This window comes from Salvelinus namaycush, chromosome 7 (genome assembly GCF_016432855.1).
Source record: "Salvelinus namaycush isolate Seneca chromosome 7, SaNama_1.0, whole genome shotgun sequence".
NCBI classification, from domain to species: domain Eukaryota; kingdom Metazoa; phylum Chordata; class Actinopteri; order Salmoniformes; family Salmonidae; genus Salvelinus; species Salvelinus namaycush.
This window is the reverse complement of record NC_052313.1, coordinates 25,554,047-25,572,762: the sequence shown is the minus strand read 5'-3', so window position 1 is coordinate 25,572,762 and position 18,716 is coordinate 25,554,047. Positions and strand designations below refer to the sequence as shown.

Genomic DNA, 18,716 nt, shown 5'->3' with positions numbered 1-18,716 from the left:
TCTTGTATAATATATTAAATAAGGTAGCCAACACACACAGTTAAGTTAACTATATTAGTCAAAATGAAATCAAATTGTATTGGTCACATGAGCGGAATACAACAGGTGTAGACTTTATCATGATATGCTTACTTTACAAGCCCATTCACAGCAATGCAGAGTTAAAAAAGTAAGACAAATGCTAAAAAATAAAATTAAGGAAATAGTAACACAATAACATAACAATAATGAGGCTATATACAAGGAGCACCTGTACCGAGTCAATGTTTAGCGGTACGAGGTAGTTGTAGGTACATGTAGGTAGGGGTAAAAGTGACTAGGGAATCAGGATAGATAATAAACAGAGTGCAGGCAGCGTGTGTAAAGAGTGCGAAAGTGTGTCTGTGTGACTGTGTGTGTGTGTTTGGCAACAATATGCATGTGTGCGTGTTTGTGTATGTGTGTGTTGGAGTGTCAGTGTAGTATATGTGAGTGGGTGAAGTCTAGTGAGTGTGCATAGAGCCGGTGCAATAGAATCAGTGCAAAAAAATATACAAACGTAAATAGTCCGGGTAGCCATTTGATTAACTGTTCAGGAGTCTATTGGCTTGGGGGTAGAAGTTGTTCAGGAACCTTTTGGTCCCAGACTTGGCGCTCCGGTACTGCTTGCCGTGCGGCAGCAGAGAGAACAGTTTAGGACTTGGATGGCTGGAGTCTTTGACAATTTTTATGGCTTTCCTCTGACACCATCTGGTATAGAGGTCCTGAATGACAGGGAATTCGGCCTCAGTGATGTACAGGGGTGTATTCATTCCGCCGATTCTGTTGAAAAACGTTTCGCAAACGGAAGCAAACGAACCAAAACGGGGATAAAAATACCTGAATTTTTCCAATTGAAATTCTTGTTTGCAACTATTGGACTAATGATTATACCCTAGATCAGCTAGATGCAGGAAGGAGTGTGCAAGGAGGTATTGAATGTATCGCTGTCTGTCCATGTGTTACTGTCTGTCACCTCAATTTTTTCTCTCGACCTGTGTGCACCTACGTTGTAGACTTTAATTCATAGGCTAGGTTGAAGCAAACTCATAATGGATATAGGGAAAATGTGAGTATCATGTAGTAGCCTAAACCTATGGCTGTTACATTGAACTGGGTGAATGGAATATGAATGACAGTCGTCCAACATGCTGCAATAGAAGTAAGGACATGCTCATGAAAAAAAACGTCACCAACTGCCGACGGTTTGCACCATGATAGGTCCTTCGGGGTGTGGACACAGAGGAACTGAGGAACTTGAAGCTCTCAACCCGCTCCACTACAGCCCTGTCGATGTGAATGAGACCTTGTTCGGCACTCCGTTTCCTGTAGTCCACGATAAGCTCCTTTGTCTTGCCCACGTTGAGGGAGAGGTTGTTGTCCTGGCACCACACTGCCAGGTGTCTGACCTCCTCCCTATAGGCTGTCTCATCGTCGCCGGTGATCAGGCCTACCACCGTCGTGTTGTTGGCAAACTTAATAATGGTGTTGGAGTCGTGCGCGGCCACGCAGTCGTGGGTGAACAGGGAGAACAGGAGGGGACTAAGCATGCACCCCTGAGGGGACCCCGTGTTGAGGGTCAGAGTGACAGATGTGTTGTTACCTACCCTCACCACCTTGGGCGGCCCGTCACGAAGTCCAGGATACAGTTGCAGAGGGAGGTCTTCAGTCCTAGGGTTCTTAGCTTGGTGATGGCACTGTGGTGCTGAACGCTGAGCTGTAGTCAATGAACAGCATTCTGACGTTGGTGTTCCTTTTGTCCAGGTGGGAATAGGCAGTGTGGAGTGCAATAGAGATTGCGTCATCTGTGGATTTGTTGGGGCAGTATGTGAATTGAAGTGTGTCCAGGGTTTCTGGAATGATGGTGTTGATGTGATCCATAACCAGCCTTTCAAAGCATTTCATGGCTAAAAATGTGAGTGCTACAGGGCGGTAGTCATTGAGACATGTTACCTTGGCGCTCTTTGGCGCAGGGACTATGGTGGTTGGCTTGAAACATGTACATATTACAGACTGGGTCAGGGAGAGGTTGAAAATGTCAGTAAAGACACTTGCCAGCTGGTCAGCATATGCTCTGAGTACGCGTCTTGATAATCCGTCTGGCCCTGCGGCCTTGTTTAAAGGTCTTTCTTACATCGGCTAGGGAGAGCATGAACAGCTGGTGCTCTCACGCGTGGTTCAGTGTTGCTTGCCTAGAAGCGTTCAGCCAGTGAAAGAATAGTTATTGTCAAGTTATCAAGAGGAATGTAATGTTTTATTGTCCAACTTATCATTAATGGAATGCAATGTGTTATTGTCCAAATTATCATTCATAGAATGGAATGTGTTATTGTCCAACTTGTCATTAATGTCAAATAAGGTATCAAGATAAATGTAATGTTTTTCAACAAAAAGTATCTCCATGCAAATGTGATAGATGTGGGCTGGGATCAGCTATTAATTTCTATCTAAGCAGGAAAACAATGTCTTCCTCTAGTTGACATTCAGAGTATTGCTTCTCCCCTAATTATGATCAACCAACAGTAGATCCGACTCACTGCCCCCTTCTGCAATTAGTTTGTATTAGACAGTGGATGACTAACACTCCCTGTTGACATGACAACTCAATGAAGTGATACATTCAATGACGTTCACTGCAAAAAGTCACTCCTGGCATCTGAGGCTGCCGTTGCCGGATTGGCCTGAGAGAACATTACAGGCTATGATAGGCTCATATTCTATTTGTTGTTGGGGGGGGCATCAGACAAAACAAACACGTGGGAACCAGTAGAGTAAAAACATTTGTGCTCATTCTCCTGCCTCTCAAACTAGTATGATATTTATAAGGCTTTACTCTGCTGTGGTAGTGGTGTGGCTTGGGTCCAGATGGATGCTATAGGCATGATTTGTCTCTGCTTTATTGAGATTGAGTTCCACCCCCACCTTCTCTTATCCATCCTCAGGAGAATTCTAATGCACTGACACCAGTGGGGAATCATTTTTTTCTTTACAATCTATTTAGCAATGATTTATCGATCGCTGCCTCTTCCCTCATAGAAAATTACCAATCCTTTTTGGGAAATCAGATTTTCACACCTTTCATGAGAATGTGGTTATGGTGCAGGTCCCAGGGGTGGGTGGGGGAGGCTGGGGGAAGTTGACTTTAAACTCCCATGGTGCTGTGTGGCTCTCTGTGCCTTTCAGTCGTGATAGTGGCAAATGTAACGTTGGCCCAGTGATAACACTCTCTGTTTCCCTCTCTTTTTTCCCCTCTGCACAGCTGTCTGAGTTTGTAATGTTTTGTTTTTTAAATGAAATCTAATTGCAGATTTTGGTAAATGCTGACTACAAGAGGTATTGGAATTAACATGAAGATGAAGTGACCTTCTTAAAGTTGATACATTGCTGTTTCACTAAGACGGTTTTGAGCAGATCTACAGTATGTAGTGTAGGTTAGACCTGTTCTGTAGAATGCTGAGGGAGATGCGTTCCGAAATGACCAGTCATATGTCGCACTGGTAAAGGTAAAGGTAAAGGTAAAGGTAGCTTTCCCCTGCTCAGATGTTGCACGGCACCAGATTGCTATATCATATGATATGGTTAGCTGATACATAAAATACCTATCCAGGTATCGTAAGATCTGGTCAGCAACGTCTGAGCAGAGGAACACGACCGAAAGCTTGTTGCATTTTCCACAGGGAAAGCTTCACCTGCCCTTATAGGAGGAGTCAGATTAAACACAGCAAAGGCTTTGATGCTCCAGAATGTCAGCACTGTGGATTGATGTACAAAAAACACACTCCTGACCAATCAGGTTATTTTATTTGTTGTGGATCTGCTGTGTCTCCTGGTTTACAGGCTTCAAAGAGCTCTTTTTAATATACAGTCTTTGATAGTCTTCGGCCTGCGCTGATCCATTATGGCATGGCATTTTGGAGCATTTTCTATTTTAGTGGAGGTAGGGAGCCTTAATCATTGATTATTAATGAAAAATATGAAAGAGAAACGTATATTTTCCTGTTGGATGGTTTAAACGGTCATTCTGGGAAAAGTCGTCCTATTCCATTCAGAGAATAATGTGCTTATGGGAGAGATGCCTTACATTAAATTTCAAGTTAGCCATCAGTTTACTGTATGATACCGGTATCACTTGATGAAGAAATCTGAATGAATTGCACTGGGGTCACATGTCTATAAAGGATAAGAAAGCATCAGAGCATATTTATTGAAAATACTGTATATTTGAGATTGCACTTGACCTTTTTTCATTTATTTATTTATATAGTTTTGTCTTAACATGGGAATAGCTGGACACTACTGTAAAAGCCGCCCAGTGCACAACAGACGTGCCATAGTGGGGGAATGGGTGGATAAACAGTATGTTTCCCTACCCTAAGGGGGAGACAAATCATCATCTCTCATAGCACATGCAGCATGCCATAGAGGTGCTGGATGGGACATTATACAATATCTCTGGGGTGTAGGGTGCATTATCCTTCCATTTCACCAGAATTATCCTTCCACCCACCAGCATTGGTGACAATGACATCACTCATTTTTGTTGAAGCATATTCTCTTTAACGCTCCTACTTAACCTTTTATAGGCATTTGTTTTTCTAAATCTCAGAGAACTTCTCACTGTAACTTCTCACAGATAACTTCTCCGTGTGCTTTTTATTATTATTTGGAGACTAACTTTCTTCAGGTGACAAAAAGGGCTTATTTACCCTGCATCTTGTACGCAAACACTGTACACAAGTGTAACAACTCTGCTATCTCCTCAGGGACATCAATTGTGATCTAAATTTAAGCAACACATATTCTGCCACAAAGAATGATCTATTCTTAATTTATGACAAGTGACTGTGAGTATGTCAATGACGCCTTAATAAAAGAAGACAATAGTTGTCATACTGAATCAGTTTATAGATTTACTGTCAAATACCTGGATATGATAGCTTTGGAACAGAGTAGAAATAGGCAACTTGCAGAAAACAAATAGCCACTGTAAATCCACCATGTCCTTTTGCGTTTAGAACATTCTAGATTATTCATTTCAATTGTGTAATGTGTTATAAATCAGGATTATTAACTTATAATTGTAAAATAATGATTGTCATAATATTATATTAGAACTTACTCGATTCTGAAGGACAGGCTATATGTTTGACACAGAACCTGGTGCAAATATTATTATTATTATTATTACCACCATTTTTATCCTTGTTATTACCATTCACTCTTATTATTTTTATTATTATTAACATTACTTCATTATCATTCTCTTCCAGCGTCCAGAGCCTTGCATTTCGGTTGAGCTGAGCGTGGTCGACCGAGGCAGAAGTCCCTTGCTCAGGGGGGACAACGGCATTAAGGCCATTAGCTATTAGCATGGATATCTGATGAGCGCTGAGGGCTCTGTGCTGACCACCTCGTTCATGGACACTGATGGTAGGGACGGAGGAGTGGGAGGGACCGAGGGGTGAAAGCCAAGTGCTTTTCCCTGTTCCTGCACTGAGGCCATGGAGATGAAGGCAACCCCACTCCCCCCTACTCACCCCACTCCCCCCATTCTCACCCCACTCCACCCCTAAGCCCCCACGCCAAACACACCCATTCCCACTTCGGCTAAAGAGCTGCACCCAGAGCCCTTTTTTAATCATGTAATTAACAGCCCTGGATGAAGGAGGAAGAGAGTGATGCTGCGCCTATCCTCCAGCAGACTTAGAGGCCAGTGGAACTGAAGATTAGAGCTGTGATCTCATTCCCACCACTTGTTTAGAGTCTATCAGGAAGAGAAATGCCAGCATTACCAACACTCCTTATATGATGAAAAGGGGAAAAAGGAAAGAAATGGAATGATGGACAGATCTGGACCCTGCCTTGATTCTAAGTGTCATTTGATTATTATTCTATTTCTCATCATAACTGGTGGGGAAAAGATTCCCCTTTCTCTTAATTTTTCCCACATTCCAACAAAAGGCACTACCTTCATTTTTATTCTATTTTATATTTTGTCTTGCGAACTCTCATGCCCCGGTGAAAATTACATTGTGAAATGACGAGAGAAATTTCAGCACCGCCCGTGCTCCCTGCTGCTGTCCCTCTGAGCTTTCAAACAGCCGACAGACTGTGAAGAATAAATAATACAAAACTATTGATTATTTTGATGACTGCAAGATTCAATTAGGTATTAATTTTGCCCTCCAGTGGACCTATCAAGCGACTCAAAGGATAGGAGATGGGAGGTGGGGGTGGGCCCAAATGGATGCAGAGAGAGCGTAAGACCAGCCTCAGACAGAGGGGGAAATGTGTTTACCTCGCCAGGCAGAGAGGTGCATTTATGCTCAGAGTTCCATATTTAAGTGCTCCACCAATGAAGCCCTGATGACAAGCGACATTGTTACCAGGGATATGAGTATTGACCAGCCGGCTCGCCTTTGGATGACAGCTACTATTTCCATTGATGAACATTTTCATAGATTATCATGTCATATCAAAGCCCCCCCGATTCCTCTGATGAGCGCATTAAAAGAGCCCCTCTGGGCAGGAAAACATCGACCACCCTGGCAGGAGTGGGGGTGGTGGTGTACTGGCGCAGGGGCAAGGTTGACCCCCCCTTTCCCTCTCGCCATACATGCTGGTCACCTGTCCCCATCTCCAACCCATTTAGACTGAATGTTCTTGTCCATAAATAAGGCAGCATGAGTGGGACAGAGTTTTACCCCTCTGTGTTGCTGCGGTTCTTTGTGTGTCTCAGAGCAGGAGGGAGGGGGAACAGTCTGAGGTGACACGAGGGAGAGGAGACACAGGAGAGGCAGAGAGAGAGAGAGAGAGAGAGAGAGAGAGAGAGGAGAGAAAGTAGAGTTGACGTCTCCAGTGCTTGTCTTGGAAGCAACCTCAGGCTTGAACCCGCAGTGGCTATTCAGATGCAACAAGGTCGAGGAGGCTGTTTCTGTTTTTGTAGCAAGCATCATGCACTAGCTGGTCTCTGCTCTGTGGTGGCGAGCATGTTTTAATTGGTTTCTGTCAGATTTTTTGGACATTCAGAAGATAATCTTTGACGCTTTTTTTTGTCATTTAGTGGAGCTTCATTTAGGTATGTATGCTTTTTGTTGGTTTATTTATTTTGTGCACTTTTAGATAGTTGCACATCAGTAATTAGCCAGGTTACTTCATTACACTATACATTACGTTGTTAATAATTCATTGACAGTCATTCTAATTCCCTCCAGTTTATGGTGGTTTTTGTTTTGTAAAATGTGAGACATTGGAATTTCTAAACGTAATTTGGGGAGGACCTATGATATGCCGTGATCTATTCCTGCTCTTGATTGGAAGAGGCCTTGATCGTTCACTGGTTGCCTCTGACTAATGCATAAGAATAATGACACATTTGACTTCTTGCTCTTACTGAAAGTATCGTGCAGGCTTTACCTTTGAGAAATGAATAAACTGTCTACATAGATATTTTTTTTGTAATAGCAAATATCTCTTTAGCAATTTAATTTCTAGGTACGGTATGCGTGTACAGGATGAGTGTAATGATGAAATTGTGACACGTGTGTTCTGTTGGTATTATCGAGCCTGGGGAGGTGTGGAGAACCTTTAAGGCTGAAAGGTATAATGGCAAAGCCATACGAACCTTAACCGCTCTTCACTGGACAGGCTGCAGCCAGCAATATCAGCGGGAGAAGCACCAGTCTCAGATACAAGAGAGAACGCTAGAGAGAGAGAGGGAGGGGAAAGGCGGGAGAGAGAGAGAGTGATGAGTGAGCGATAGAGGGGAGACACCGGGATAGAGAGAAGGGGAGAGTGAAGGGGGGTAGACAGAGAGAACAAGCCGGTGTAGAGTAGTGTGCTGCGAGGCAAATCTAACCACGTTGTTCTGTTGTTTTCCCCACCTGGGCTCCCCAGCTCCCTCCACGATCCGATGATTACAGGGCAGCTGAGCAAGCCGCTGCTCTCCCTGCGCAGCGAGATGAGCGTGGCGGAACTCCGGGCCGAGGACAAAGCGGCCACCCCAGATAGCGAGCTCAACGACGAGTCCCTGCTCCTGTCCTCAGAGGCCAGGGACAGAGAGGACATTCCCAACAAGCTCTATGGTGAGTCCATGGACAGGACAGCTCTCAGTCTCTCCTCTCCCGTCGGGGACTGGTCGTGGCACGAGAGGACAGGGAAATGCTCTGCTTCTGTGTGTGTTGGATAGGGCTGTCTGAGACCAGGTGCTGCTGGACCAGGTGCTAGAAGACTGTGATAGACCTAACTAAGTTGAGGTGCAGGGATTCAGGGAAGAGGTGGATGCAATAGGGTTGGTTGCCTGAGTTGTAGTATTGTAGAAGACAAGTTATTTAGGTGAGTTTTCAGGTGATGTGGTGTTTTACATGTTCATTATGTCTTCATGACTTTTTTTCACTGGAAATATAAGTGAAGTCATATCCTATAAACGGTTTGGTATTTTGTTATGATTCTTGTGTTAATTGATTAATTGATTTATCTTTAGAAGTTTATCTTGAGAAGTTTAGGTGTGGTAACATTTTCAAATAGAATGTGTGAGAGTCCCCATCAGGTGATTATTCAAATATCACACTTGGAGTTGTTCAAATATCACACTTGGAGTTGCAATGTGCCTTTAGGCATAGGCATACAAATTTAGGAATTAGTGTTTGTATAGTTTACATAGATTAGATTGGTAGGACAGACGAAAATATTTGTGACAAGTGACCCTTCCTTTCATAACTTTGAAAATAAGCATCTATGGCTGCGTTTACACAGGCAGCCCAATTCTTTCATTTTTCCACTAATTGGTCTTTTGACCAATCACATCAGATCTTTTTACATCAGATCTTTCTCAGAGCTGATCTGACAGGTCAAAAGACCAATTAGTGAGAGAGAAAAATAGAATTGGTCTGCCTGTGTAAACGCAGCCTATGTCTTGGAACGTGGCGTTTTATATTTTGTTGCTTGTGTGAAAGTGAAAAGTGTGAACGTTGTGACAAAATATGCCAAATTAGAGAGAATGTTAGGCTATATTGTATCAGGAAAAATGCCTATGATTTGAGCAAGTGGTGAGAATCTCTGGCTTTGGTTTTGGTTTGTGAAATGTGCTTGTGCTTGATTATCTCTGCAGTGGTGGATCATCACAATGTATTATTATGTAAGCAACTAACAAATGTTTTTTTGTAGTCCAATGGCAAATAACGGTATGAAGATGAATTGATATTTATTAAAAGTATATACAGTAAACACATTTAAATCACTTAATATAAAATTTGCAATTTAGACATTGAAATGATGGTCAAATTAATAATTGTTGGAAAATGGCCTATAGCTCTTATAGGGAATTACATTCAAATCCCACAATTAGAATATTAAGAGATACTAATTAGTAAGAAATGGATGTCATTTTAACAGATAGAAAATGTGTATTTATCTATCTCTCTTATTCATTTCATGTTCAGGTTCAATTACAGTTGTGACCAAGTTAATTAATATGCTTTTAGTTCAACTAATTTACTTATCCAGGCAGTCCAATTTAATCCCAGGTCATAACAATGAATCAATAGGTCTAATGAGATGAAAACACGTTTTATAATGAAACTATAAAGGTCATAACACTATGTCTAACATTGACTGCTGTAACATGTAGATTCAGCCTCAAAGTAAAGCGTATACACTACCTCAATTATTTCAACTTGTTTGTTTGGATTTTGCTCAGATCCTTTTTGATGGGAGTATTGGCACTCAGTTTTTAGTCAGTGCGGTCACAAAAATCATTCAGATGCATTCAGTCACTCACTAATCCTTACTTACGCCTAATGATCACTCAATAAATGTTTGGTGCCATCAAATTTATGGTTAATTTATAAAAAAACATGTAGCGATTCCAACATTGATATAGTAATATGGATCTAAGATATGCATTTCTGCTTTTCACAAAGGCACCACAGAGGCATACTTTATTTCTTCTACTAATTCTGTCAGGCATTGCAATTTGAATGTTTTAATTAAATGAGCTAATAGAACCATTATTGTATGTCATGGAGAGGCTAAAGTTGACTTTTTTGTTATCCTGTGCTGCAGGTGTGGGTAATGGGATGGGCTATGATGTGGTCTATTTAAGACATCATTTTAATCTGTGCTTTCATCAAAGGCTATTTCATGGTACAGTACTTTTAGACTTAGTACACATCTGAACATGCTTTTAAGGTTATGAGTCAGTACTCAGCCATTAAGGATGTAATACGTCTATTTCTGAAAATGCCCATGGACATCAGTGTAAAAGATTATTGACTAAAATTCCATAAACCCCCTTCAAATTACAGTAAATGTATGCGTGTGCAGAGAGGCTTTTAGTGGTCTGAAGAGATAGGCGAACTTGTAAAATTACAAGATAATGGATTTAATATGTTTTCATGAAAGAAAACAAACTGAATTGTGTCTTACAGATAATATTGATACAAACTACTACAGTACTACTTATACGTGATTATACTGGTAGGAAAATGCATACTCATATTAACGTACTACATTATAAACATAATAATGATAGTATTATAGTAATACAAAAAAAGACATATTGTTCTGTAACATAAACATCCTATGAAAATGTTGTACCAAAATAACAAATACCAAATATGTACACACGGATTCTGACGAGAAGAGTGCAGTCACCATATGGCATAATTGTAGATGATTCTATTTGGCCTTACAGTAATGTATGTGTAAGGTTTGATGTGGGTTTATAGGTGGCAACAGAGCATAGGCTACCTCGAGCTCCGATTATACCAGAAAAACAGAAGAATATTGATGTATTATACTCACCATACATACACACAAAACATATAAAAAAAACATTTGGATTCTGCATTTGGCCTGACCTTAGCTACAATACCTTAACTCCTTTTCTATTGAAACACTGTCAGCACAACAATACATACCGTTTTTACATCTCATTTACTTTTACATGTCATGATGTTTTTTATTTGGCAATATTGTGACTTTCTCCCCCACACGTGTTAGTTAAGGGAAGGGGGTGCGCTTCCTGAGAGAAAACATTGAGCAGGTGTGTTACAACCCCCTACATAGATGTACTGCACTCAGTGCTAAGACTTGGAGGCATTATGATAATGCAAAAAGAGATGCTATCTTTTCTAATTTATGTGTGCTACCTGCTGCCAAAAACACAAATATATCACGTTAAAACAAGTTGAGTTTCTAATTATCACTGTATAATCAGGGCTAATCTCCTTTTGGATGAATTCTAATGATCAAGTACATGAAATCACTTACACTCATTAGGACACAAATAACATCTGGAATGACCCATTGCTGGTGACGTCCTCCAACGCCATTAGTGCCCAAGAGAAGCAATGCTCTAACAGTCTACCTGTAACACGAATCATAAACAAGGCAGTGTTACATTGGACATAAAAAGACGAGAGGCATTGGTTATTGCTAAATGAATAATACATCAGACGACAGCTATCCCGTTATGATAAAGCATACAGTAGCCAGGTACTGTATGGTGTGTGTTTGTGTGTCTGTACAGGTTGTGTGTTTTGGGACTAGACAAGTGAGTGGTGCAAGGGGACGATAGTGTGTAGCCTGGCAGTGTTGTGTTCTGTTGTTGCCACAAAGCACCACTTGGCTGAACTTCTGAGAAATATTTTGGGGGAAGGTTCTCCAAACAGCTTCACGTCCTGATCAGTGTACGGCTCCAGCTGTCATTCAAATAAATTTTTTAGGATATCCCAGGGCTAGGCTCTCCAACACAGAGACTAGGCTAACAGGTAACTCATTCATCTCAACACTGTTACAATTCTCTGTAATAAGCATCAAGCCTGCTTTCACTTCACCTTCAGACTCCCGATAACAGCTGAAGCGCATTAGTCCATGTTTGTTTGTTCTCTCTCTATCTCCCTCCCTTTATTTCTGTATCTCTCTCTCACACACACACATTCAATTATAGACCATTTCTGCTGAACAGACTACAATGATTAAAAAAAAAAAAAAAATCTAAATGAGAAATTACATCCTTCATACTGCAATGCACTTTTCTTAAACGGCAGTTGTTATTCTTATAATACTGTATTTAACATAACTCTGTTATCATTTTGTAATTCATGTAAATTCACCTGCTGTCACCTGTTATAAATAGAGTGGTGTGTTTTGGTAGAGGATGTCCTGATATGTGACTGACTGGCCAGAGTTGGTGTCTCTTGTGGGGCTGATGGAGGAAGGCATGACTCTGCCCGTAGGCTGTGCCTGGGGTGTGCCCTCAGAACCACTGCTCCTCCCCGGAGACTTGGCACAGCATAGAGGCAGTCAGGACATGTGGTTGCCAGGCTACCCAGCCTCCTTGCTCCAGCCAAACGCTACAGTCAGGAGATGAACGAGAGAGAAAGAGAGAGAGAGGGGGAGAGAGAGCAAGAGCGAGAGAGAGAGAGATAGGTAGGTAGCTCAACTCCTCTCACGAAGCAGCACTGCTCCTCTAACTGCAGGCCACAGGGCAAAGTGGATGACAGGAGGATGGTTGCTGCTCACAAACAAGAAAAAGTGTAGTGTTAAGCCAAGGTTGTACTGTATCTTTGTGCACACGTTTGTTTATGCATGTTTAGCCTATGTTACAGTACTATGCTCAGTTTTAGAGGGTGTAGAGTGCAGTGCTACCTCGGTGCGGATATGAGAGCGCGAGGTATGGAGACTCCATGCTATCTTATCAGCCTCCTTTAGTCCCCTTTGCCGTAGACTACAGAGGCATGTACTCTAGGTTAAGGATGGATACGTATCTCTTTACGATGATCGAAGCAAACTTTTATAAATGTGCAGGTTTTATTAAGGAGATTGATTATACTTAGAATTTCTTTATCAGAAAAATATATATAATGAAGTCTCCAAGTTGTGGTTTAAATGTTTGATCATGTATGTGGATGTCCAATGCTCCAGCGTTTCCCTCTCCAATGTGTTGTTGTGTAGTTTTATGTGTCCAAGTAAAGAAATTGGGGGGATGTTGAGAGAAATGCGGACTCTTAAGATTGTGTTACATTTTGACCCCAGTTTATTAGCCAAGCTATGATTGTCCATGTATCTCAGCACTGTACAAAGGATTCCATATGTACTGAATCATAGTAAGTTCAACTCCGTGAACAAACCCCTTCTGGATAATGGTTATTAAGCTACTAATATGAGTCCTTTCAGATACTTTTGATTTGGTTAAGAAGTCCCAAGCCACCAACTTAACATACTAGACAAAATCCACAATATTATTTGCTGTTGATGGACTTCCTAACTTTATGTGACGCAACTCTTCACATTGTTCGTTGATGATTTAACCCAGAACAGCAAAGGAAAGTTTCTTTTTTTTGTGTGTCATTTTTAACATTACTTTGGTGGGTGGGGTCAATGTAGCCTACATGTGACGATTGTCCTATGCCCTCTGTCACCTAAGCTAAAGACAGGCCTTATGAATAACCAGACAGTGATTAAGTCAACCATTTATTCAGAAAAGCATATGTATTAATTGTAATCATGTGTGGATAGGTGATGTCCATTTGATTGTGGATCACCTGTAAAGAGGGCTATGGAGATTGGTTTCAGTGTGCAAAACCTTTTGTAGTGCGTTGCCCAACATTTTGCTTTCTATGCAGGAATGCAGCGATCAGATGGTACAACTAAAATGTGATCACGTTTAACTATTAAAACGTTAAGGTTAAGCTAAAATATTTTTTAAACAATTACCTTGTTCACCCTCGTTTATTGAAGAGGTCCATTTCCTGGTTGTAGTTGCGACTGTCAAATGTGGCGATTGAAGAGGGCATAGAGTATTGAGAGTTACGGGGAATGCGGAAAGTAGCATTTTCCTGTGGGGACCTTCGAGTATGTGTATAATCTGAAGATATTTCGATTGTAATTCATGCTTCTGAACGTTAATTGATCATGATGTGAAATGTAATGTTCCCGTTGGTCAGATGCATGATGGATAGTGGTTAAGAGCGTTGGGCCAGTGACCGAAAGGTCACTGGTTCAAATCCCAGAGCCGGCAAGATGGAGAAATCTGCCGTTCTGCCCTTGAGCAAGGCAGTCAACAACAACTGCTCCCCGGTGCCGATTACGTGGGCGTCGATTAAGGCAGTCCCCCCCCCCGCACATCTCTGATTCAGAGGGGTTGGGTTAAATGTGGAAGACACATTTTAGTTGAATGCATTCAGTTGCGCAACTGACTAGGTCTCCCCTTTCCCCTTATTTAAACTAATTTCTTTGTTTGTCTGACAGACAGGAACAGGTTGCCTGACAGACAGGCACAGGTCAAAGGTCGTCATGCTGCCGGGTTAACAAGTGTACTTGGAAGCCAGAGTTTTTCTTTTAAGAGCTCTATTTAATTAGGTTTAGTTCGACCCTTTGGTTCATCATCCTGTTTATTTGATTTTGTAGATATTGTACAGTTCGCCAGCTCTTTATCTCCACTTGGACATAAAAATCCTCCCGGGCAAGAAAAATCAGTTTTGCATTGTTGCGTCCTCATTGTTAAAATCGTACCGCTGGGTCAACCTCACTGTACACAATGATAGAGGCGTTTGTCAAAACCTACACAATATGGTTTCACACCATGCTCTTGAAAATATCCATGCAGCGGTCAACAAAAGCATGTCCTTGGAGACTGTATGGCTGAAAGCGCCTATATTCTTCTAGGTGGCTATGAGCTATAGTGGGTTGAGAGGCAGCAGAGGAAAATAGCAGAAAGAGTGTGAGAATGACATTCAGTGACTCTTTCTGACGGCGTCAACACAGTGAGCGAGTTCAGGTTCAGCCAGGTTATTTTGTGATGAACTGTTTTGTATAGAGTAGAGTGCTGCTTTTGGCTTTAATAGAATTTTTGACAGTTAAGTGGATAAGTACAAATTTCTGATTGCTGCTGCTGCTGCAAAAAAAGTTGATTGAAGTGAAGGTACGTACGTTCTGGGTGTTTTCGGGTTCGGTTGAGTGCTCAGGAAGCACTGATAGACAATGTCATTGGGAGTAATGTTTGTCTACCACACACCCAGCCATGCTCCCTTCACTGGTGAAATGGTTTCACACGTTTTTTTTTTTAAAAGCTCATTTCTCACGGCTGTGCAAATAGCCTTCCACTCCAGCTAGCAGAAGCCATGAGGCACCACAACATCCTGATGACATGTATTTATTGCCTAGGAAAAATGGACATTAGGTTGCGAAAGCTGTGGTTAGGAAGCCACGCTATTTTCCCCCCGTGGGGGGCGAGATGGCGTGGCTGTGTACAGTTTCTGTCTTCCCCTCTCAAGCAAATCTCCCCCTTTCAAACACCAGCAGACAAGATAATAAGGCACTCGGAGCACAATTCGGGTATTATATTCCGCAACCAAAGGCTCATCTCTTGTCAGTTTGCATTTACTCTCCCAAGGATGTGACGCTTCTATCATCATGCTGTCAAATAGAGCCTGGCTGGAACGACAGGGCCACTCATTTCATACACTTACTGTTTACATGAAATGGCCTGCACTTATACCGATTCTGCCAAAATGGAGGAACATTTTCAGAAAGGTCACCTACAGACTAAAAAGAGGAGAGAAAAAGGAATCTTCTATTGATGTATGCGATTGGAGGTCATTCCGAAGAAAAGGTCTAGACAGACTACTGTATAATACCCTACATCTCTTCATTTGTTGTATTTCGTAAGAGCAGTTACTCATTCATCTTAATAAGAAAATATATTTATGTTTTTTTGCACTCTGGCAGCTACTGTACAGTACCTCACTGAAATAATTTTAATGATTTGGATTACCGAGGTGGTAGTTGATACGCCAGTATAAAAATATTGTTATCACCAGGAAGAATTTTTTTTTTTTTATTAGGATCAGCATGTATTGCATTTCATACCATCACTCACTTATCTCCCACTTCCTCATCCCCTTGTCTCCTTCAACCTGCCTTTCACTCTTCTGCATAAACACAAAGACAAACACTGCTGGAGGCAGCCCCCCGCACCTATTATTTTTGTGTAATCAGCTTAGTGAGCAGGGCGAGTGACTGGAGGGGGGGGGGTTCTTTGGCTGCTTGCTAATGCAAAGAGGCCTGTAATGTCCTGCTGTGCTGGGGTTAAGTAATGAAGTGGTAGAGACACAGTGTGTGAATGGGACCAGCTCAGTAAAGTTAAAGAGACTAGGATAAAGGAGAAGAAGAAAGGGAGTAGGACTCTCTCTCTCTCTCTCTCTCTCTCTCTCTCTCTCTCTCTCTCTCTCTCTCTCTCTCTCTCTCTCTCTCTCTCTCTCTCTCTCTCTCTCTCTCTCTCTCTCTCTCTCTCTCTCTCTCTCTCTCTCTCTCTCTCTCTCTCTCTCTCTCTCTCTCTCTCTCTCTTCTCTCTCTCTCTCTCTCTCTCTCTCTCTCTCTCTCTCTCTCTCTCTCTCTCTCTCTCTCTCTCTCTCTCTCTCTCTCTCTCTCTCTCTCTCTCTCTCTCTCTCTCTCTCTCTCTCTCTCTCTCTCTCTCTCTCTCTCTCTCTCTCTCTCTCTCTCTCTCTCTCTCTCTCTCTCTCTCTCTCTCTCTCTCTCTCTCTCTCTCTCTCTCTCTCTCTCTCTCTCTTTCTCCCCAGGAGGTTGATCTCATTAGGATGATTTCAGCTGCATGCCTATAAAGCAGGTGTAATACATTCTCTAATGCGCCCGGAGTTCCCGTGGGCTATCTTCGCTATCTTTACCATCACAGATCAGATAGCATTGAGGAACAAGGAGAGAATAAGGAAGATGGAGATGGACACGGAGAGAAGGTCATCCGTTTTACACATAAAAACCCCAGTCATGTAGATTACATTCATAGTGACACTGAGCACTTCAAAGTGACTGATATTATGATCTGTTGAATATATTGTGCAGATACAGTAGAAATGAATTGTTAACCTTTGAGTTGCTGAACAAACAAATATTGTAAAGCAAATTATATTGAGGGCACTTTGCCAGTGGCAAAGGAAATGTAATGAATACTATAATACACTTTATTCTGTTCTCACCATACTCTGGGGGAAATGATACTTTTCAAAGAAATATGTATTGCATAGTCTAGTTTCCATAAACAATATCAAAAAGCTCTTCATGTTGGACTAACAAAGAAACGTCACAGCTCCTTGGCGTTGACACGGTCGTTGATGTTTGGAAATAATTGAAGCAGGGAATGGAAATTACAATGTTGTCTTTGACTTGTGTGGCGTGAACCAGAGATCCATCCAAGCCCATGTGTCCTTCACAGCCCTTTATTATTTATAGCGCTCGTTCTTTGAGCAATGACCAGTACTAATGCATAACCTTCTGTCCTTCTGGCTGATTCGCTTCCTTTGAAACCAAAGATTGAGGGAAGAGAAAAGGGTGTGTGGAGGAGGTGTGTGGAGGAGGTGCAGGGGAGGGGGTGCGGGGGGGGGGGGGGTATAGGGCAGTCAAGATCCAGGCTATCGAGAAGTTATTATGTTTTTTCCCCCCCCCTTCATATCTGAGGATGTGAAATAACATTGTGATGCTTCTTTTCTTGGGAAATGGAGTTACGGGCTTCAAAGCAATAGTCGATCCTGTACGTTCCCCTCCCTCCACAGCGTGACGGCACTATGAGAATGTTGTGTACTGTGGAAATTCTGTTCGAGAGAATGGAGGGTCGGTTCTGCCCCCCTTCACCATGTTTGCTGTTATGCCCATAGAATCTATATAGTTAAAACATTGCAGAACTTTGCATTTTCACCGTGTCACCCCCTGACTAATAGTGAGTTGTATAAATCCTTATTTGGAGGTTAGCACCCTGCTTCACATTGCTGGGGATTGAGGTGAGAAAGACTCCTATGCAGACTGGAGCACTTTCTGTGATTCTGGGATGATAGATGCTGCACAGTAGCAGTGTAATCCATTATTATGATACTGTTATGAGAGTGTGCGATGTGGAGGCAGAGTATTGGGGGGGAACAGAAGCTCTGTGGGACAGGGGGCAGAAAGTGGGACAGCATTAGTGTAGGATAGCCTGAGGGCCCGAGGCTGATGTGTCAAGCGTGATATGTGGGTGTCTAGTCGCCCCCCGCACCGGCCCCTGTCCCCTTCCCCATCCCCGGCCCAGTCTCCACCCACAGACGCCACCGGCTGCCTCTTAATTGTTCTGCCACTGCTCTCGTTTGGCCAGATGCAACGCAGGTTGACAGGCGGCCGCTCTTTGGACGCGGTGAGTTCACCGTACATTCTACATTTTCTGCCTACAGTAATGTAAGTTCACATAGATATCACTGTTTCTTTCTTTGATACACTATATATACAAAAGTATGTGGACACCCATTCAAATTAGTGGATTCGGCTATTTCAGCCACACCCGTTGCTGACAGGAGTATAAAATAGAGCACACAGCCACGCAATCTCCATAGACAAACATTGGCTGTAGAATGGCCTTACTGAAGAGCTCAGTGGCTTTCAACGTGGCACCGTCATAGGATACCACATTTCCAACAAGTCAGTTCGTCACATTTCTGCCCTGCTAGAGCTGCCCCGGCAACTGTAAGTGCTGTTATTGTGAAGTGGAAACGTCTAGGAGCAACAACGGCTCTGCTGCGGAGTGGTAGACCACACAAGCTCACAGAACGGGACCCCCGAGTACTGACGCATGTAGCGCAAAAAAAATTATCTGCCCTCGGTTGCAACACTCACTACCGAGTTGCAAACTGGCTCTGGAAGCAATGTCAGCACAA

At 42.4% G+C, this 18,716-nt stretch overlaps 1 protein-coding gene across 1 annotated transcript in view; it reads left to right on the top strand.

Moving 5' to 3' along the window:
• The first annotated feature begins 7,930 nt into the window (after nt 1-7,930).
• pou6f2 (POU class 6 homeobox 2) overlaps nt 7,931-18,716 on the top strand; it is a 90,400-nt gene continuing 79,614 nt past the window's right edge. The window contains exon 1 of the mRNA XM_038997251.1: nt 7,931-8,102. Within this exon, the coding sequence (XP_038853179.1) occupies nt 7,931-8,102 (172 nt within the window). The remainder of the gene's footprint in view (nt 8,103-18,716) is intronic.